At 45.1% G+C, this 19,146-nt stretch overlaps 8 protein-coding genes across 8 annotated transcripts; 5 read left to right on the top strand and 3 right to left on the bottom strand.

Annotated features, from left to right (window-relative positions):
- The first annotated feature begins 651 nt into the window (after positions 1–651).
- Positions 652–2,160, top strand: BGW36DRAFT_371137 (P-loop containing nucleoside triphosphate hydrolase protein). The gene is made up of 2 exons (XM_046215332.1): positions 652–1,738; positions 1,787–2,160. Exon 1 carries the CDS (start codon positions 991–993, stop codon positions 1,717–1,719), a length of 729 nt encoding a protein of 242 aa, XP_046074955.1. The 5' UTR covers positions 652–990; the 3' UTR covers positions 1,720–1,738; positions 1,787–2,160.
- Positions 2,161–2,208: 48 nt separating this feature from the next.
- Positions 2,209–5,026, top strand: BGW36DRAFT_371135 (uncharacterized protein). Its single transcript, XM_046215331.1, has one exon. The coding sequence runs from the start codon at positions 2,235–2,237 to the stop codon at positions 4,941–4,943; it is 2,709 nt and encodes a 902-aa protein (XP_046074954.1). The 5' UTR covers positions 2,209–2,234; the 3' UTR covers positions 4,944–5,026.
- BGW36DRAFT_101423 (putative aminotransferase family protein) lies at positions 5,020–6,697 on the bottom strand. The gene is made up of 3 exons (XM_046209163.1): positions 6,472–6,697; positions 5,800–6,394; positions 5,020–5,745 (listed from the first exon to the last, which is right to left on the bottom strand). The coding sequence occupies exons 1-3, from the start codon at positions 6,581–6,583 to the stop codon at positions 5,073–5,075; spliced, it is 1,380 nt and encodes a 459-aa protein (XP_046074953.1). The 5' UTR covers positions 6,584–6,697; the 3' UTR covers positions 5,020–5,072.
- A 748-nt stretch (positions 6,698–7,445) lies between these two features.
- Positions 7,446–9,757, top strand: BGW36DRAFT_458446 (putative amino acid transporter). Its single transcript, XM_046222014.1, has 3 exons — positions 7,446–8,687; positions 8,756–9,426; positions 9,487–9,757. The coding sequence occupies exons 1-3, from the start codon at positions 7,801–7,803 to the stop codon at positions 9,510–9,512; spliced, it is 1,584 nt and encodes a 527-aa protein (XP_046074952.1). The 5' UTR covers positions 7,446–7,800; the 3' UTR covers positions 9,513–9,757.
- A 542-nt stretch (positions 9,758–10,299) lies between these two features.
- On the top strand, positions 10,300–11,339 carry BGW36DRAFT_371130 (uncharacterized protein). The gene has a single exon (XM_046215330.1). The coding sequence runs from the start codon at positions 10,391–10,393 to the stop codon at positions 10,886–10,888; it is 498 nt and encodes a 165-aa protein (XP_046074951.1). The 5' UTR covers positions 10,300–10,390; the 3' UTR covers positions 10,889–11,339.
- Positions 11,340–12,022: 683 nt separating this feature from the next.
- On the top strand, positions 12,023–13,706 carry BGW36DRAFT_101414 (uncharacterized protein). Its single transcript, XM_046209162.1, has 2 exons — positions 12,023–12,316; positions 12,396–13,706. The coding sequence occupies exons 1-2, from the start codon at positions 12,127–12,129 to the stop codon at positions 13,439–13,441; spliced, it is 1,236 nt and encodes a 411-aa protein (XP_046074950.1). The 5' UTR covers positions 12,023–12,126; the 3' UTR covers positions 13,442–13,706.
- A 579-nt stretch (positions 13,707–14,285) lies between these two features.
- Positions 14,286–15,003, bottom strand: BGW36DRAFT_355730 (uncharacterized protein; the record flags this gene model as incomplete). Its single annotated transcript, XM_046213678.1, has 3 exons — positions 14,286–14,780; positions 14,915–14,941; positions 15,001–15,003. The coding sequence occupies 3 exons, from the start codon at positions 15,001–15,003 to the stop codon at positions 14,286–14,288; spliced, it is 525 nt and encodes a 174-aa protein (XP_046074949.1).
- Positions 15,004–16,210: 1,207 nt separating this feature from the next.
- Positions 16,211–18,392, bottom strand: BGW36DRAFT_371125 (putative 12-oxophytodienoate reductase). Its single transcript, XM_046215329.1, has 3 exons — positions 17,702–18,392; positions 16,941–17,576; positions 16,211–16,886 (listed from the first exon to the last, which is right to left on the bottom strand). Exons 1-3 carry the CDS (start codon positions 18,029–18,031, stop codon positions 16,548–16,550), a joined length of 1,305 nt encoding a protein of 434 aa, XP_046074948.1. The 5' UTR covers positions 18,032–18,392; the 3' UTR covers positions 16,211–16,547.
- Between the last annotated feature and the right edge of the window lie 754 nt (positions 18,393–19,146).

Genomic DNA, 19,146 nt, shown 5'->3' with positions numbered 1-19,146 from the left:
GATTGGACCTGTATTACACTAGACTGAGTCACAAGAAATGATCTTGGATGCAGAGACGTGAGTGAAACTTGGAGTTTATACATGGGTGTCTCCATGTCATTGCGACATCTTGATCTCGCTAGCGGCCTTGAATTTTAAGAGCAACAACACATATTCTTTAATATTGGCACTCTTTGTAACCATCTCAAAATTGCGGCAGTAACCGGGTCATGCTTGTGTGATAGCATCATATTGAAATTCGTAGTCTACCTGAGACATCTTTCCATTGTTTCTGCATACATTGTGCCAAAACCGCCGGTGGCATATCTCAATTCGTAAGGGGCAGATGGGTCATAGCACCGCTGATTGGTATTGACCTATATTTCAAAACGTCTCGTCTTTTTGTGGCTGATGGATATCTTAGTTTGAGAACGTTTCATTCGACGTATTGGCAACATATTTAACGCGGCAATTCCCAAATAATGTGCGGTGAGGAATTTGCGCTTGTTAACTCTAGACGGGAGGAAGACATTGGCCAATGTGTTCGTCACTGTATTAATTAATAATGACAGCTATCACATGACGGCTTGCCGGGATGACTGTAAGCGAAGGCGAGCTAACTCTGTGCCGCATAACATTGGACAAATCCTTACAAAATGAGGGACTAACAAACGCCAAGTGACCACAAAACCTTTGCACGGATGCGCTTCATTGGCCAATCGCTAATGCAACCCCATGCCCATACCGATCTTTCAGGAGCTGTCAGAAAATCGTCGACATCAAGAATCGATAAACAAACTTAGCTATCTATGCGCACCGCTTGCGACGTCTACACGGAGGGTTCGGGCTATATATCCTAGTAGAACGAAGAAATAGGAGGAGCAGAAAGTGGCCAAGATCAAAGAATCGACCCTGTCTACACTGCAATGGATTGAACATTGTGGTGCAGGCGTACATTCGATCGCGAAGGAAGTGGCTAAACAGATCGATACCACGGAGCACACGATTCAAATGGATATTACTGAAGTAACAGCACCGGTACAGGATGAAGTTGCCTCAACTTCTCTCTCCTTTCGGGCTGTTATCCCAGTCGACGTGCTAATCAAGGATCTTACAGTTGAAATTGACATGACTCCTCCATCATGGCAGACCGCACCAGGCCGGATGTGGAAACGACTGACAGGTTCGAAACTAGCTCATAATGAAGGAAATTCCTCATACAAAACCATCCTCCAAGACATTACTGCTGATATACCACCCGGGAGCTTGACCGCAGTGATCGGAAGTAGTGGATCTGGCAAGACATCGTTCCTCAACGTCGTAGCTGGGAGGATGAATTCCAGCCGGCTTCGAATTTCAGGCACAACGAAATTCAATGGGGATGCGGACCGTTCCCATACGCGGAGCAGCTATGTGATGCAACAGGATGTGCTCATACCAACACTAACGGTGAGAGAGACACTTCAGTATGCCGCTGATCTTCGTCTTCCACCGCCTATGAATAAGTCCGAACGAAAGGATATTGTGGAACAAGTCATTATGGAGCTAGGACTAAAAGAGTGTGCAAACACGCGGATTGGAAACAGTGCACACAAGGGTTGCAGCGGTGGCGAGAAGAGGCGAACAAGCATTGGAGTGCAAATGCTAGCCAATCCTTCACTCCTTTTTTGCGATGAACCAACAACGGGTATGTTATCCCTGACAACTCACAAAAATGGCGACAAGACTAAGTGCCAGTAGGTCTTGATGCTACGAGTGCCTATCAAATCATTAGGACATTGAAAGGGCTCGCCCGGAAAGGACGTACGGTTATTGTATCCATCCATGCTCCTCGTTCGGAGATCTGGAATTTGTTCGATCATGTAATTCTGCTCTCACGCGGAGCACCTCTATACAGTGGACCTTTATCGGCATCTCTGCCGTATTTCAAAGCACTCGGCTATGCAATGCCGGAATTTGTCAACCCAGCAGAATTCTTGATCGATTTGGCCGCAATTGATAATCGATCCCCTGATTTGGAGAATACATCTCTGGCACGGGTCAATTTCCTCCGAGAAGCGTGGAAATCCAAACTGAAAGAGGACGATGAAATAGAGAAGAATAGTGAGCAGCCTTCGCCCGTTCAACCCGCGGCCGCGCGGATGCCGAAGAAAGTTCCTTTTATCCGAGAATTCAACGTTCTAACATCGCGTACCTTCAAAACTACATTGCGCGATCCTCTCGGTGTAGCTGGCACATTGTTTGAGGCTATTGGTATGGCAATCATAACAGGCTGGATATTCCTACAATTAGACAAAAGCCAGGCTGGAATTAGATCTCGTGAGGGCAGTCTGTATACTGCGAGTAGCCTCAATGGTTACTTAGTTCTTACTTATGAGACATTCCGTTTGACGATTGACATTCGTCTTTTTGATCGGGAAAGAACTGAAGGTGTCGTTACCGTCCCCGGGTTTCTCCTCAGTAGACGAGCTGCTCGACTGTTGCTTGAAGACCTCCCAGCACCCGTCCTTTTTAGCATTATATTTTACTTTATGGTTGGTTATCGCCTAGAGGTAACGGCCTTCTTTATTTTCCTCGCCATATCTATTTTGGTCCATTATATTGCCGTTTCATTTGCAGCTGTCGGAGTTGGTCTTTCGAGAACCTTTTCTGGAGCTGGACTTGTTGCAAATCTTTCATTTACTCTGCAAAGTTTTGCCTGCGGCTATTTTGTGCAATCGGACCAGATCCCCGTGTACACAAGGTGGCTTAAGTGGACTGCGTATACCTTCTATGCCTTTGGCGCTCTGTGCTACAATGAATTTATTGGTGTGGACAGTCCTCCCTATGGGCAGTTCTATGATTGCCCTTCATCACAAAACCCATTGGACCTGGCCTGTAAACAATATACTGGCCAATACATTATTACGAGCTTGGGATTTCCGTCTGACTGGATTTGGAGACCATGTGTTATTCTTATCGGATACGTGATCGGGTTTTATACCCTTGGTGGTCTACTACTGCAGTACAACACCTTTGCATTGGATATTGCACATGCCCGGAAGTCAGGAGACAATCAGATGGGCAAGGAAGCGGTCGTAACTAGGTCAAACCAGGAAATCCGTCGCGTTGACATCGACCTGGATAAGTATGCCCTTGAGGTGAAGAAACAAGACCTGCTTTGGAAACGCCGGCGTACTATCCAAATACTTCAACCAATCACTACTCAATTTCATGCCGGCCAGTTGAACGTAATAATGGGTCCATCAGGGAGTGGCAAGACATCCCTACTTAATTCCGTTGCGCGAAGACTTCACGGGTCGATGACTACGAAGTACCGATTAAGCGGGACCATGTCCTACGACGGCGCCATTCCGAAGGAGAGCGTCATTCGATCGGTAACATCATTTGTTACACAGGATGACGACGCACTCATGCCGTCGCTTACTGTTCGAGAGAGCCTATACTTCGCTGCCGGTCTCCGCCTACCGAGATGGATGTCCAAGCAGGAGAAATACCGCAGAGCCGAGGATATACTCTTGAAAATGGGGTTGAAAGACTGCGCTGATAATCTAATTGGGAGCGACATTGTTAAAGGAATTAGTGGTGGCGAGAAACGAAGAGTGACGATTGCTATCCAAATTTTGACTGATCCAAAGGTTTTGCTTCTGGATGAGCCAACATCTGGACTAGATGCATTTACTGCCACGTCAATTATAGAAGTACTGAATAATTTGGCTGCTGAGGGTCGCACATTGATCATGACCATCCATCAATCAAGATCAAATATCTTCCATAATTTTTCAAATATACTTCTTCTTGCTCGTGGAGGATATCCCGTCTACGCTGGACGAGGAGCTGATATGATACCATATTTTAGTGGTCTCGGCTACGATTGTCCGTCGCAGACAAATCCAGCCGATTTTGCACTGGATTTGATTACGGTCGACTTGCAGCAAGAAGACCGCGAGAAGACGACACGTAAAAGAGCCCAACGGTTGATAGACGCCTGGGGGAAGAGCGAGACAGCAATTATGCGACGGACATCACAAATAGCCACGCCAGCCGAGCTGGGTAGTCTGAAAAGGCAGATGCATCCTCTCCACGTAACATTTCCCTTGGTTATACATCGTTCTGCTATCAACTTCTTTCGTCAACCTGATCTCATCTTTGCACGCACCTCGCAAATCGTCGGCATTGCTATTATCATGGCTCTTTTCTTTGCGCCAATGAAAAATGACTACGCCGCTGTTCAGACAAGGATGGGTTTTGTACAAGAGTTTGCTGCTTTGTACTTCATTGGTATGCTGCAGAATATCTCGGTCTATCCTCCTGAGCGTGACGTCTTTTATCGTGAGGAAGCAGACCACTGCTATTCCGCTGAAACCTTTATTTTATCCTACACTCTGTTGGAAATTCCCTTCGAGATACTCGCTTCCATCATCTTTGGCATTATTGCAGCGTATGCTGTCAATATGGAACGCAGTGTTTTGATGCTTTTTGTCGCTTCATTCAACTGCTTTGCCATAATCAACGCTGGTGAATCGCTCGGTATCATGTTCTGCACGCTATTCGACCATGTGGGGTTTTCTGTCAATGTTACCTCGGTGGTCTTGTCAATATCGACGATCATGGGTGGTATTATGTCACTGAATCTGAATAACGTTCTACAAGGGTTCAATCACCTCTCCCCCATCAAATATTCGGTCGCCAACTTAGCAGTATATTCCATGAGACATCAGACTTTCTCATGCACGGAGGCAGAGCGTTTGCCGGATGGAATATGCCCCATTACCACCGGACATCAGGCGCTGCAGTTATATAATTTAGACGTCAACCCAGGGTTAAACCTTCTCTGGCTCGGCATAGCAACTGTTGTTTATCGCTTTTTGGCGTATCTAGTCGTCAAGGGTATGGCTACACACGGAGTTTGGGAAGGCATTCGAAGAGCAGTACGTCGTAACAAAAACATCAATTCTCACTGATTACGTTGGAAATTGTGTGAAAAAGTGGTCTAGATAGTCACGCCAGATATACTCTTTTCAATACTCTAAATGATAAGATTAATCGTCTAACTTCTTCTTTTAAGTCTGTCTTCACGAGAAATAATGCGATTACTGTAGCCATTCTCCCTTGCCCACCCGCGCACACAGTTGATCGACTATGTTTGCAATCCACTCAAAGTCTTCTAGTTCAAGATAGATCTGCCCGCTAAGTCGCAGCCACAGCCACCCGCCATGTGGGTAGAATTTGGCGAATGTATCGTATTCTGTTATAAGTTTGCTCTCCATCCAAGCCACGACCTCGCCCGCTCTCTGTATGTCAAGCAGTTTATACGGCGAGGTCCCCGGCTTTGGCACGTGTTCATTTATCGTGTCACCATTGAAGGCCAGGGGCATCCGCACATTTACCAATGCGCACTTGCGAATATCACTGTGGCTGAGACTTGGCAGATTTGGCTCTTGCATCACATCAGTACCTAGAATGCTGGCAACAACGTCACCGCCCCTTTGCGCAACGTCTTGGATGTATTCGTAAATAGCATTATCACCCCCACAAACGACTTCTCGGAACTTGAGAGATGCGGGGACACACATATACGGGGTGTCGTCAGTCGTTGCCACGAATTCGAATAAAATCTCGAAATCGGTTTTGTTGCCATCATGTAACTGGCCGCGATCAGGTGGGAATGTGTAACCGTGTGAAGTGGGAAATGAGGTTCGAATTAGGTGCTGGTTGCGCTTGGGCACATAGAACAAGGCACATCCTCGGGGAGTGTACAGCCATCTACAGCTATGTCAATATTGTGAACCTGGTAACGAGACAAGCGAGAATGCCTACTTGTGACAGTTACTGACAAAGAAGTCGGGACTCAATTCACCCAGGTTCAATGGGATGTGCCCGATGCCATGGGCACCGTCAATTATACTATAAATTGATTCTTTCCTACAGGCTGTGATCAACTTCTCGAAAGGAAATCTCACCCCCGGCATTGAGACGATGGTATCAAAGATCGCTGCCCGAACATTCAGCCCTTCTTCGACCCTCACGCTAGTGACAACCCGAAGGAATCGGTCAACGATTTCATCGTGTGCAATTGGGAATGTGTATTCCACCTTGCGCAGTTGTACCGGGGTGCTCTCCATCAGCGAAACTAGGGTTTGCTCGACGGCGTTGTACACTGTCGCAAAATACACAATGACGTCACCTTGCTTGAAATCGAGGTTGCGAAGAGCAGTGTTGATGCCTGTGGAGGCATTCTTGACAAACACGCACTCATCAAGAGGCGCTTTCACGAAATCCGCTATGTAGCGGCGTGACTGGGTAACATATTCTGCGTGCGAGCGGACGAAGAAGACATCCGGCCGGCTTTCCTGCTCGTCCTGCAGTCGTCGCTGCGCATCGCGCACTTCTATAGGAAATGTTCCAAAGGATCCTTGATAATGTTAATTGATCTGATACTGTATATCCAACTCCATGTCCCGCAAAGAGGGCCAAGACGGGGGTGTTTACCGTGATTCAGTGGACGGTATTTTGGATGGATGAGGAAATGCCTCTCAAGCATAGCCTTACCGAACGGTGTTGGCTCTTTGAGCTGGTCTCGGCTGACTATATATTCACCCATTTGTGTGTCAACTAATTCAAACTAATATTGATGTCACTGGGCGAAGTAACTCGATCAGATCAGCAGTTTCTTTTCAGCACGAGACTGCGTATGCATCTACGTGGAGGCAATAACCCCCACACCTACTGTGAGAGTTCAACTGCTGCCCTCTAGTGCTCTTTCGGGGTAGCCTGCTCGCCGCTTTCACCTACTAGTCTATAGATCCAGAGCGCTGTTGGCCCAAAACCCACCACACCAAAAAGGGGCCCCCTGATTAGTGAGGGTAATTAATTTGGTACTTTTTGTCTGACAGAGCACACCTGTAAAATTTGTTCTAGGTCCGCTTCCGGGGCATTGAAGCCAACTTGAACTAAACAACTCGCCTTAGCTGTGGAAAACTCGAAATACATGAAGAAAGTGACATTCTGTGTCACCGCGGCTAGATTCAACGTTGCATCCGGTGGAGTGGAAGCTTTTCTACCCCGCACTACACTCATGACTCGTAGCTTGTATAGACAATTGACTCGCTGTTTTCAAAATTTTAGTAAACGGTGAACTTCAGTCGGCTGCACAAGCAAGCTTTGTCTCAGCACTTAGTTGCAGAGTCATGTACTATATCATCTCTACCTTTCTAATAGCACAAGCATGATAAAAGGCACGGCAGGACTGACAATATACATAAAATTCTTGGCCCTTTCAATATACAATCAACCATATTTTGTCATGTAAACATAAATTTACGCCACATATAACGGCGACCGGTAGTCAGTTGGCATGTAGCCAGAAACTTTGATATCCACCATAGCGGTGTGACTTTTAAACCATACACGTTGTACTTGGGACGCCAGAAATCCTCCCACAAATCTCTATCCCAGCCCCCTCTCCCCCACGCATTGTGCGGGCCATATTACGGCTCTGGCCGACTCCTGATTTTTACCTGATTTAGCTAAATAACTAGATACTTTAGGAAGTGATTGTCCGGTCAGAGATAAGATCCCCTTAGCAGACGCATTTATGCCTCGACTCTATCACAACGTCTGAACCGGACAAACACAGAAACAAGGGTTGTCACCCTACCTGACAAGGAATTACACCGACCCTCAAAGTGGTGGACAAATCGATTGATAATTGATATGTTAAAGCTTGAGAGTGATTCTTTGTCCAGAGCATAAATTTCGCATTGCCAAAGGCGCTATCAGAGGACCACGTGGGCGCCTTCCACCCGTTACATCTATAACATGGCACCTAAAGATCTCGAGGCAGTCGATGTCCTGGAGCCAAAAACCACTAATATCAGTGTTGCTGATGGCACAGATTTGAAATACAGCGAGCAAGAGCAACGGAATGTAGGTACTTTACAACGGAAACTAAAGTCCCGACATGTACAGTTTCTCGCACTTTCTGGGGCTATAGGTACCGGACTTTTCGTTGGGAGCGGGCAAACTCTCTCACTTGCTGGGCCTTTATCTGCAGTCATAGCATATCTGATTACGGGATTCAACCTTTATGCGGTTATCAACAGCATGGGCGAGATGGCGACGTGGCTCCCACTGCCCGGTGCTGTGCCCGTTTATGCAGCACGATACGTTGATCCAGCTCTCGGTTTCACTCTTGGGTGGAACTATTGGTATCAGTTCGCAATAGGAGTACCCATCGAGATCAGTGCCGCTGCATTGGTTATTGATTATTGGCCAAATAGCGTGCCGACTGTCGTGTGGATCACAATCCTACTAGTTGCAGTTATCCTGATCAATCTCTTCCCCGTTAGGATATATGGAGAAGTCGAGTTTGCTTTTGGAGCAATCAAGCTAACAACGATATGCGGATTGATACTACTTATGTTGATCATTACGCTTGGGGGAGCGCCAACTCATGACCGCATTGGTTTTCGCTATTGGAAGAGTCCTGGCCCGATGCTAGAATATCTCGAACCTGGAGCCCTTGGGCGCTTTTTGGCATTCTTCAAGGTATTCATCAGTGCGACATTTGCTTATGGTGGAAGTGAGATGGTTGTGGTCGCCGCAGGAGAGACTGAAAATCCCCGACGAAACATCCCCAAAGCCGTGCGCAGAGTCTTCTGGCGTATAGCTATTTTTTACGTGCTCAGCATTTTCTTAATTGGAATGTGTGTTTCTGCCAAGGACCCGCGCCTTCTCAATGCCATTAGTAATGGGGCCCCGGTGTCGCTGCAAGTCCATTTGTTATCGCAATGCAAAACGGCGGGATCAAAATTCTTCCATCTATCATCAACGCAGTCGTGCTTAGTTCTGCCTTTTCAGCTGGAAATTCCTTCTTCTATGCTTCTACCCGGGTTCTTTATGCCACTGCCTTGGACGGCAAAGCGCCCGGCTTTTTGAAATTCGAGAAATTCGGTGTCCCATACGGCTGCGTCGGGGTAACGACAGCCCTCAGCCTGCTTGTCTACCTGAATGTCAACGCAAGCGCGTCTGACGTGTTTTTCTGGATCAGTAACCTCAGTTCGGTCAGCACTCTGGTCGTGTGGACCTCTATTTCAATCACATATATCCGCTTCCACAAAGGGATGGAATTTCATGGTATCCCTCGCTCATCGCTACCGTTTCGAGCCCCGTTTCAGCCGTATCTTGCCTGGTTTTCCTGTCTTTTTTCGTCCACTATAGCATTCTTCAACGGCTTTGACTGCTTTTTCCCTGGGAAGTTCAGTGCCAAGACTTTTATTCCCCCGTATATCGACATTCCAATTTTTGCGTCCTTATTTTTAGGCTACAAGTTCTTTTATAAGACGAGGTTTGTCAAGTTAGAAGACATGGATTTCTTTTCTGGAAAAGAGGCAGCTGATCAGCTGGAGGAAACATGGGAACAGCCCAAGCCGAGAAACTTCCTTGGTAAGCTCTATTTTCGGTATCACTATCAAGGCACTGAGACACTAATCTTGGAACTTACAGAGAGAATTTGGTTTTGGCTTGCTTGATCCTTCTAGTTCTGGGAGGATATTTCACGTCGCAGTTGTTCAAGGGCTGTTTTTAGATAGCAATTCCCATCGTTAGCTACATATATATGGCGTATACAAAAACCAACTGGTGACTCTTTTTAGAGACTGCTCGCAGGATATCGTCGTCAATTGCCACTACTTGCTGTTTAATGTGTCTGTTTTAATGGTTCAGCTTCACAGTGCCATTGAATATTGCCTCGTACGTTCTGCGATAAAAGTGCTTGAGGCCGTAAGGCATGAAAGGATTTCTTTTCTCAGTCCGATGCCAAGCGCTAATAAAAAAACATTATTTGACGTAATGCCTCAAGGCCCAATCTAATGCTACTCTGGAAGCTCTACAATTGGTTTGGAGAAAGGCCGTTCCCCTCCCCTAATGACATTATCCTTCATAGGGCCAATCACCTATGTCTACGCATCCACCTTTGATATTTTGGACTCATCTCATTTCAGCCATATTATGGCTAAGCCTCCGACAGCCTGGGCACTGCCCGGCAATGTAACTTGTTATATTCACTTCTGTGAGCTTCAGTTTAGACAACGCTCAGAATAATGGCATTCTGTCCGGGTTTTGGTCCTTGTAGCAGCACGAATGTTGCTATGTAAACCGGTGGTCGTCCTCCAGAATGTTCACATGCAACAAAAAAAAACATATCACCAATCGATAGCTTCTCTTTTCCTTGAATTAGATTCCTAAGAGGTAATGAATCATGGCTCGATATACCCTCCTCGCAGCCGTTCTAGCTTTAGTCAAAGGAGTCTCAGCCGACACCACCTTAACCACCACCTCCAGCTCAGCCTCCACCAGCCCAGCAGAAGGAACAACCTATATCAACCTCTTCGTCGGTGGAGACACGACCATGTTCCCGGTTACAAGCATGGCCGGCAGCATTGTCTACGCAAATGCACTAGCCACAACTATTACCATCAACTGTGTCAAGGGAAATAGTGTTTGTAATAGGATTTCTGGCGCCATCACCGCAATTCAAGGCCCTTCAACCTGGTCAGGTCATATAGTCGCGCAAACCAATATCCTGGGTATCCAGGCCATAGCGACTGTACAATCAGACTGCACGATTACTGCTTCAACAAAATTCGCGTCATGTGCCGAAACAGTGATGCTCGTGGGAAAGGCCGACGGTTCAGCGGTGACCTCAACAATGTCAAAAGAGATCTCCGTTCCAAGCAGTTATATCGCCTATGAATCTCTGTTTATTACCGCAGGACTTGACAAGCTGAATCGGCCGCAGGCAACTCAAACCCCTGGCACTGCCCCGGCTAAGGTAACGGCTAACATGGCGCTGGCCGCAGGCGGTGCTGTCGCTGGAGCCGCTGTTGCCCTTGCCGAGTTCCTATAGAATATCCCAGGGAGAAAGCATTTCTACCCCTGTTCGTAACCCACGGTTAATGGCATATATGTTAATTCTCATGTATTCTTTCAGCTGTTTGCAATATTAATCGCATCTGTAGATACCGGACCAGTTTTTGACTCTTCTGCGAATGGATATGAATTTTTTCAATACGAAGTAATTCCATATACAGTCGATGCAATTCAAAGTCAAATTGTGTGTTTACATGACTTCACGATCTGTACATTGGCTAGAAATGGGCCGATAGGTACTAGACGAGTAATCACGACGATCTTATTTCAGGTAGGTGAGCACACGGTCACGCCAGTTGGCCTAGGATTGACTAATGAGTGACATTGTCATCATCTTTTCACTTCTGTTTGTTCGCTGGCTTCATGGGCTGCCCCGATTCATTTCTATTGTTCTGTGTCTGTTAGTATAGTACCGGCTTCATTCAAACTACCTTGACATTTAAGGGTTAAAACATAATTTTACCTCTCCATATGTTTATTCAAACTTGGCCCACTTGTGTATTAATACAGAATAACATACAGCACGGCATCTAGATTACAATACCATCCGACCATGGAGCCTAGACCGGTCGGTTGTTGCTAATGCTTGGTGTCTGCATGGTTGATTGGGGTGATCAGCGCCAACGAGAAGCTAGTGAACTGTTCAGCCAGCCAACTCGGTTGAGCCACCTCGGAAAGAATTACTCTGTCCAACAAGATGGTCCCCTTTTTTTCGTTTCGGCAAGTACTAATGGACATTCGTTATTGCACATCATGTTCATAACAGGTGAATGTTGTAGTCCGTACTTAAACAATTAGAACAAAATTAAGCTTATTCAGATAATCAACATAGAAAAACTCATCTCTTGCAGGCCCCGTGAGGTTTGTATTTGAATTAGTTTTCGTCCGTATTACACTGGTAATATGTCTATATTCCGATTCTTGTACGACTCTCCATCAACTTTATTCATAGGTGGTTATATAATCCTTGCAGTTTCATGTTAAATACAATCTTTCGCCTGTATTAATCGTAATTGCTTTCAAGCCACCGCTCGCACTCCTCACAAGCTAGTGGTTGGCAGGGGTGACGTGGTCTTCCTTGTCATTACGGTTTCATTTAATTTCCTTTGAAAACTTTTTGGGACTCTCTCCCGATGGAAACATCCTCATTGTACTTTTTCTTATCCAACTTGAGCTGTTGATTTTCCCTCCGCCATTCCCTAGCCAAAGGACGCGATGGCTCCCACCCGTTTTCTCTTCGGTCGCGATTTTGACCCGGGGGCTGCATCCCAAAGCTTTAAAGACGAATGGTCCAATCCATCCAATTATGCCTTTACTGTTCTTCTTCTGATAGGAGGTGACTTGATCAATCGTGCCCTAGCCCAGCTAGCAGGAGGTTGGGTCACGCCGGTTGCTTTCTCATTCGGTAAGATACGAGTCTCCAATAAAAACTTGATCTATTGTGACAAATTATTTGGCTTATTGATTGTTCCTGACGACTAAAGGCTGGGTTTCGTATGCGACATCATCCGTCTGTTCGGCACTCGGTGAATATGCTCTAATGCCCGCGGCGGACACAGGCTGTTGCCTCATCAACGGCAAAAACGGTTACGTTCGTGGTAATGGATCATGGATACTAGGCCGCATGGTAAGGGATTATGAGTCTTGGATGGGAAAGCCCGTTGCAGACAAGACAGAATCTCTACTTACGGCTCGGTGGGAATTTGATCAGCGTAAAGAGGCCGAACAAAACCCTGGTTCAGGACATCAAATACCTCGTCCTTCACAAGCCGGATTGGTTGTGAGCGTTTGGAAGCCGAGTAAGAATGGAAGGCATGGTGAACCTGGGCATGATGTCCTTCATTGGTCGGGCTTAATCATCACCATCGTACAAATCGGAATTTCAGCTATTCCGCTCGGTCTGTATGGAGATTGGGGTGTTTTACTGATTACTGTTGCTGGAACAGGACTTTGCTACTCTACCGGTGCATTATCGCAATGGAAGGTTGAGAAATGGGCCTGTCGACACCTCGAGTCCAGACAAAAGAAAAACTTCATATTGACACGTGGAAATGGTGCTCAGCATGCTATCGCTATTATTAGTGACGGGCACGGTTTGGATCTAGAGGATCTCGCTACAGGGTTTGCAAACATTGACGCGCCGTCTATATCGCTTTTCGCACAATTGGCCACGGTATTCCTAGGAATATTGTGGGTGGCCTTGCTCATCACAGCCTCCGGATTGCCGGACGATTCATGGTATTTAATTGCCGTGGGAGGTATTGGAATGCTTCAGAACATTTTTGTTGCCGGTTGGAGACGAACACCGGCAGCTTATGGCGTGCCTCTTGAATTCGTGGAAGTTATCGGGGAAGTTAAGGTCATGCAGACTCTAATGGAAGTAGAACGAAAGTATGAAAAACTGGGAAAGAGCATGCTTGGCACTTTTTTCACTGGTGACTTACGAGAAAACGAGTTGCAAGAGTGGGCGGACATTGCACAGGAGTGGAAAATGAAGAAGGCTCAATCGGAGGATGTGAAAGCTAAGTAGCCGTTCAAATGTTCTAGCCGCAAATATCAATTGATATCTCGATTTATAGTACGCATATCTAACATTCGATGTCTTTGATTTTTGTTTCGTATATCCTCTTTTCTTTTGACTGGGGTTATCTAGGTAGGGTATATTTCTTCTCCGCTGATGCATAACAAAATGAGCATTTCCACGGAAATATTCTACGAGTTGTTTTTTTTGGGAATGGAAGATATTGAAGATCTGGTTTTAAACTAATCAACCGTGGCACCTCGCTATGGCTGATAACAATGTTATATTCCCCGCTCTTTGGGCAACAATTCCAGCCTGATTTTCAAACTCAGCCTCCAACCAGTCCCACCATTGAATATTGCCCTCAAGCGAGTGTCTGGAGCTCTACATGCATATAATATAAGTTCCAAATCAACAGATAATTGAGTTATTCTCCTTCAATCAACCTTCTGTGGCAATGCAAGAGAAGGCTTTAGGAGGTCCTTGTCAAATCACGGCCTTCGCTCATGGCTACGGCCTGTCACCTTGCCACAAGGGATTATTGACAATGGATGGAAATTTGTAATACACATACATTCTCTCGTAATATATATATTTCCATTTATCTTCTATATTATATCTTGTTGCTAATATAACATTGAATCTAACATATTAATTCCAGTGCAATTGGGACGAATGGCATTCAAAGGGAGAGAAAGGTACCGATGACTGCAAACATACCCGATGCAATAGTTGCACTTCCGATCTAGCCTTGACGATTGAGGTTTGGTATAGATCAATATTTTGATCAGCCCTGGCAGCGTCATGGCTCCACCTTCATTTATGTGGTACTGTGTGAGCCAACTTTCTTTCATCAAACGATATTTGCAAGATTTTCTCTCTCTGTATTTCTTCTCCCACCTTTGGCTTCGTTTCTTATATCTTTTTGTTTCTCCTCTAAACCGCAATGAAAAAAATTAAGCTGGAATAGGAAGAAGAATACCATAAAGTATAGAGCTTCAAATGGAATCTTAACTAAAATGGAAGTGTACTTGTGCAGACGGTGCATATGACATGGAATACGATAAATTCTGTCTAAGTTGTAACTATCAGGCTTGCAGTTCTTGTTCAGTGGAGACCCTGCTATAGTTCTTGTGGTTCTTGAATCCGGGTGGAAGTGGGAATCTCCAAATTTTGTTTCGCTCATGGTATGCGAAGCAAGCGTTTTCTCCAACAATGTGGCAGCAACAGTACCTTTGTGCCTAAGGGATTGCATTGGGTATTGATTGTATAATCTTATCAATCGCTTGTCTAGCCAATCTAGCTGTTGGGTGGATCCGCTGCAGGTTGAAAGAGACGATTGCAGAGACTAGAGAAATGGAAGTAGAACTATAATATACAACTTCCACAGTCCACCCGCCTACGTGAAACTCATACTAAAGATTCCCTATACGGATGATTTCAGAACATGGCTCATGTACCTCCAGCAGCTTGTACACGTACTGTGACTAGACGTATAGGTAGGTAGAACTATGAAAGATGTGTCAATAATGATGTCTATAGAGAAGAGTGTAATTTTTCAAACCTACCATGGTTACTTTGGTAAATAGACCAATATCTACAGCTTGTCTATTGGATATTTCCTTTCCATGAGGGCGAACGTATTAAAAGTCTCGTCTACTAAACATACACCGTACACGCAAGCTTTAGATAGAGAGGTATATACAATGCTTTCCAACTCTCAAAGGCTGTGATACGCCGTGCAAGTATAGTGTGAAAGTACCGCAGCTCTAAGACATCTCGGTCCAGGTTTTGAAGATAGCTACGTATTTGGTAAGAGTAATTCGAAATTTCATGGGAATAAAAAATTCACAAACGCAATCGACTAAACTCTTACCACAATCAATGGCTTGGACAAGTTGGTTTGTAAATTCCTGCAAGACTTGAATGGCCCAAGTATAATTATTTATACGCGGTAAATCGGTGGTGGTCCGATGATTAGCTGTGGAGCGGGTTTTACGTAGATATCATTTTGAATAAAGATCTGATCTTGAGGGGTAAGTAATAATGCACCAGTTCTCTCAGACTAGGCCGTGGAGTCTCCACCAAGTTTCGCTGCTCCAATGTAGCCTGGCCCGTACGTCGACACAGGATCAATAGAAAATATTCGCGTAGGTTCCAGTAGGGAGCTATGTATGATGCAGCCTGTCCAGAAGGAGCATCCCGACGGCTAGTAACGTAATCGTTGAGCTTAACTTTCTTTTCCTATTCTTCAAAGCCCGTTTCAACTAGGGAATAGAGTGTCCACACCCATTCGTCAATCTCTACGAGTGAGACTGCCACTTGAGCTGCATGGAAATACTCTTGCTGTCCTGGATCACTTCGAGTGAAACTATCTAGAAAAGTACCTGAGCGTCGACCCACAATACTTCGATACACATCAATGGACTTGGATCATCTTCGCAATGCAAACTACGATAGGCGAAATTCTAGGGAATACGGAGTTACTGGTCGAATTGGGTAATCCTGTGGAAGTAAAATTGGGAAATCAGTTCTCGTAATTGTAGTATTCGGATCTGTATCTACATCAGTTTACTATAGAAAGTCCAAAGTAAGTTCTGTTTGTGACATATCTGGATAAAAGTCGCGTAAGAATACAACGCAACGAACGTGTCACTGCAAGTATGAGACCTGCAGCACATGAAGGTGAAATATCTTCAAAATAGCTGTTCGATCAGTCAGTCACTGGTAACGATTAAAGATGAATATATATTCCAAGTCCTTATATTTTCTGATCAAATCATACTAACATACTTCGTCTTTCTAGCGATGTCCTTCAAAATCATCTAGCTTACCGCTGTCAGATTCAAGTTCAAAGATACAGCGTTTATCCACAGATCATTTTATTCATGAATAAATTATAGTTCGAATTTAAAGAACAAAGAGCTTGAAACTTCATGCTTCCCGGGCTAAAGTATTGATCAAATACCTCTCGCCTATTTATCTAGGGTATCAAAAAGTATATTCGCTCTTGAGTGCCTTTCGCAAATTAGATGTGCAATGTAGACATCCTTATCACATTTGAGGTGGCTAAACCAATTTCAAAGTCAACTTCATGAAGAACTATATTGTCTAGTCAAACACAATTTTGCTCAGCTGGAGGATAGTCGGTATAGCCAATGATGTTGTCTTCAAAAGGTCCATAAAATCGGCTGCGATCATATTCTGCAAGAGGACATCCGGTCTGTAACCGGGCCACAAGGTCTGGATTGCTAATAAAATATCGGCCAAATAACAAACCGTCGTATTTTCCGGATGCAATGCCATTCCAGCAATTTGTGTCGTTCCATCCACCTGCGGAGAAGAAAGGGATCCCGTCGAATATCCGGCGATATTCATCTAGCCCTACATCGGCTAGGCCCCAGTTGAGGAGGAATTTATGTTTTTCCTCATCGCTGAAGATCTGCTCGTATCTCTGGATTGATTCGTAAGTATGGGCTCATTCAAGGAAGGCAAATACGCAACTTACTGGTTCAATGAAGCTCACGTACGATAGAGTTGGATGAGCGTCTTTAAGCATTCTACAGAGATAGCCCCAAGTTTCTACTCGCTGTTCACTACGGGCTTGATTGAACAAACCAAAAGGTGAGAGGCGAATTGCTAAATTGTCATCTCCAATGGTCTTCCCAAGTTGATCCATCAATTCGAGGACAAACCGGCATCGTTTCTCTGGTGAGCCGCCGTATTCGTCAGTTCGCTTATTGATATTAGAGCTGAGAAATTGCTCAGGTAAATACCCATTTCCGGCATGCAATTCCACGCCATCGAAGCCTACATCCATGGCTAACTTTGCAGCTTCACAATAATCATTGATCGTTTTCTTAATATGGGTAACGGAAAGTTCCAGTGGAGGATGCTCAGCGTAGCGAATAGGGTGTGTTTCACCAAAAGGGATGTGTGAATAAAACTCCTCTGTTGAGTCCCATACACTAGCAGATGCCGAGACTGGAGGAGAGCCGGTCATCTGAGGAATGGTTGCACGCCCAGCATGCCATAGCTGACAGTATATGTAACCACCTTTCTCGTGTACTGCATGGACAACTTTCCTCCATCCATTCGCTTGCTCCTTGGTAAAAAGCCCCGGAACCCCGGGCATTCCATTGCTCTGTAATTTATTAAATGTTAATACGAGGAATCTGAAGAGGGGTCTCAAGCAGTGAGACGTGCCAAAGTATAGCAACGTAATCCCCGGGTTTACTTTTTTATTTCTAACAGGAGACCTTTACTTACTTCAAGTGACGGTGGAATCCCTTCTGAAATCAGTAAGCCTCCTTTGGTCGTTCGTTGTTTATAGTACTCCACCATGAGGTCTCCCGGGTACCAGATTCGGTTCGGGTTGTCTGTCGTGCTAATTGGATTCAGGGGAACACCTCTGTTTCTTGTTAATGGAGCATGAATGATGCGATGCTCCAGCTTTAATCTACCTGATCCAATCACAAGGGGTTGAAAAAGTAGAGACTTGGTGCTATCCTCTGTTCCGTTTTCCATTGAGTAAATTGCTGTAGGGTATGCGAGTGATGTGGGAGACTTGCTTGAAGAAGAGGGATTTGTAACCTGCATGTCAATGTATACTCCACAATCCCTCGGTCTTCAGGTCGACTTGTATCACCTAAGTTAAGTAGAGAGGAATTTATTGAATCTGTGTTACATAATTTTGACAGCACCCTCCGACTTCCGAGGCCATACGCGAAAAAAACCTGCGAAGAAGGTTCCCGATAAAATCTTTACTGGTGGAGCCGTGCTCGGGTACTCTGATTAAATCGGTTAGTAGAAATCCATACCAAGACGCTTTATATGTCGACTAATCATTTGAGACTAATATTCTTGTTGCCTAGGCCTTTCATTGATCAACTGACAACTGTATCCATGCACCAGTTCGGGAGAAAAAGTAACCCGAATAGCGAGACTGCACTAGCGTAGCTTTGGTAAATTGTACTTTTCTAATTCCATTGCCAGGGGGGTGTGGTTAGCTGCAAGTTGCCATGTTTAGTAACCGAAAGTGGAGAAAATAAATGTGATTATCCAGTAAATTCACAGCTTTTATAAGATAAGCAGCGATATGTTTCCAGCCTTCAAGCTTTCGGATGGCCAGACACGGTCGGTGAAATAGTGAAGTTTGATATGTGCCGCCAGAGTTTTGACCCTGTTAGGAATTTCGATATACCTTGATTTTTTTTTTCTTTCTTTGTCCTTTTTTCAGCTCACTTTCTTTTTCCTTGTCTCACATAGACTCCACAGAGTGTGCATAGGAGATGAATCGTGATCACCACCGACCGATTCGGAACCACTTGGTGGCGTTATTAGAACAAAGAAAACAGAAAATGCGGCGCTGTCAAAAGTGAACTTAACGCGCGCCGCATATTCGGCTCGCAATTTGAATTATGTAGTGCCAGAGATAGCTAAACAAACATGGTATTGAGACGGGCCTGAATCTCTATGTAGCTCAGCGTGTGTAGATTGCTCATACATGTGATCAAGCTATCGATGTTACAGGTAGCCCAACGCAAAATGTTGTATAATTGGGGGTGAGCAACCTAGTAGAATCGAAGTGATTGATAATTCTTTTATCACATCACTAATCTACTCATCACAATATTGAAAGATGCCACGGTTTAATTTATTTTCCTCGTCGAAATCGGACAGCAGAGCCCCAACATGCCAGTCTCGGGTTCTGA

Source organism: Talaromyces proteolyticus (assembly GCF_021365285.1).
Source record: "Talaromyces proteolyticus strain PMI_201 chromosome Unknown BGW36scaffold_3, whole genome shotgun sequence".
Classification (NCBI taxonomy): domain Eukaryota; kingdom Fungi; phylum Ascomycota; class Eurotiomycetes; order Eurotiales; family Trichocomaceae; genus Talaromyces; species Talaromyces proteolyticus.
Note: the sequence above shows the minus strand (reverse complement) of the source record. Positions and strands in the feature narration are given on the sequence as shown.

Coding starts and splice junctions, on each gene's coding strand:
- BGW36DRAFT_371137 (XM_046215332.1), top strand. CDS start 991: ATGGATATTACTGAAGTAACAGCACCGGTACAGGATGAAGTTGCCTCA.
- BGW36DRAFT_458446 (XM_046222014.1), top strand. CDS start 7,801: ATGGCACCTAAAGATCTCGAGGCAGTCGATGTCCTGGAGCCAAAAACC. Junction 8,688..8,755: donor AGCATTTTCTTAATTGGAAT/GTGTGTTTCTGC, acceptor TGTCGCTGCAAG/TCCATTTGTTATCGCAATGC. Junction 9,427..9,486: donor CAAGCCGAGAAACTTCCTTG/GTAAGCTCTATT, acceptor TGGAACTTACAG/AGAGAATTTGGTTTTGGCTT.
- BGW36DRAFT_371135 (XM_046215331.1), top strand. CDS start 2,235: ATGGCAATCATAACAGGCTGGATATTCCTACAATTAGACAAAAGCCAG.
- BGW36DRAFT_371130 (XM_046215330.1), top strand. CDS start 10,391: ATGTTCCCGGTTACAAGCATGGCCGGCAGCATTGTCTACGCAAATGCA.
- BGW36DRAFT_101414 (XM_046209162.1), top strand. CDS start 12,127: ATGGCTCCCACCCGTTTTCTCTTCGGTCGCGATTTTGACCCGGGGGCT. Junction 12,317..12,395: donor GCCGGTTGCTTTCTCATTCG/GTAAGATACGAG, acceptor TGACGACTAAAG/GCTGGGTTTCGTATGCGACA.
- BGW36DRAFT_101423 (XM_046209163.1), bottom strand. CDS start 6,583: ATGGGTGAATATATAGTCAGCCGAGACCAGCTCAAAGAGCCAACACCG. Junction 6,395..6,471: donor ATACCGTCCACTGAATCACG/GTAAACACCCCC, acceptor AACATTATCAAG/GATCCTTTGGAACATTTCCT. Junction 5,746..5,799: donor TTTGTCAGTAACTGTCACAA/GTAGGCATTCTC, acceptor ACATAGCTGTAG/ATGGCTGTACACTCCCCGAG.
- BGW36DRAFT_371125 (XM_046215329.1), bottom strand. CDS start 18,031: ATGCAGGTTACAAATCCCTCTTCTTCAAGCAAGTCTCCCACATCACTC. Junction 17,577..17,701: donor GGATTCCACCGTCACTTGAA/GTAAGTAAAGGT, acceptor AATAAATTACAG/AGCAATGGAATGCCCGGGGT. Junction 16,887..16,940: donor ACGTGAGCTTCATTGAACCA/GTAAGTTGCGTA, acceptor GAATCAATCCAG/AGATACGAGCAGATCTTCAG.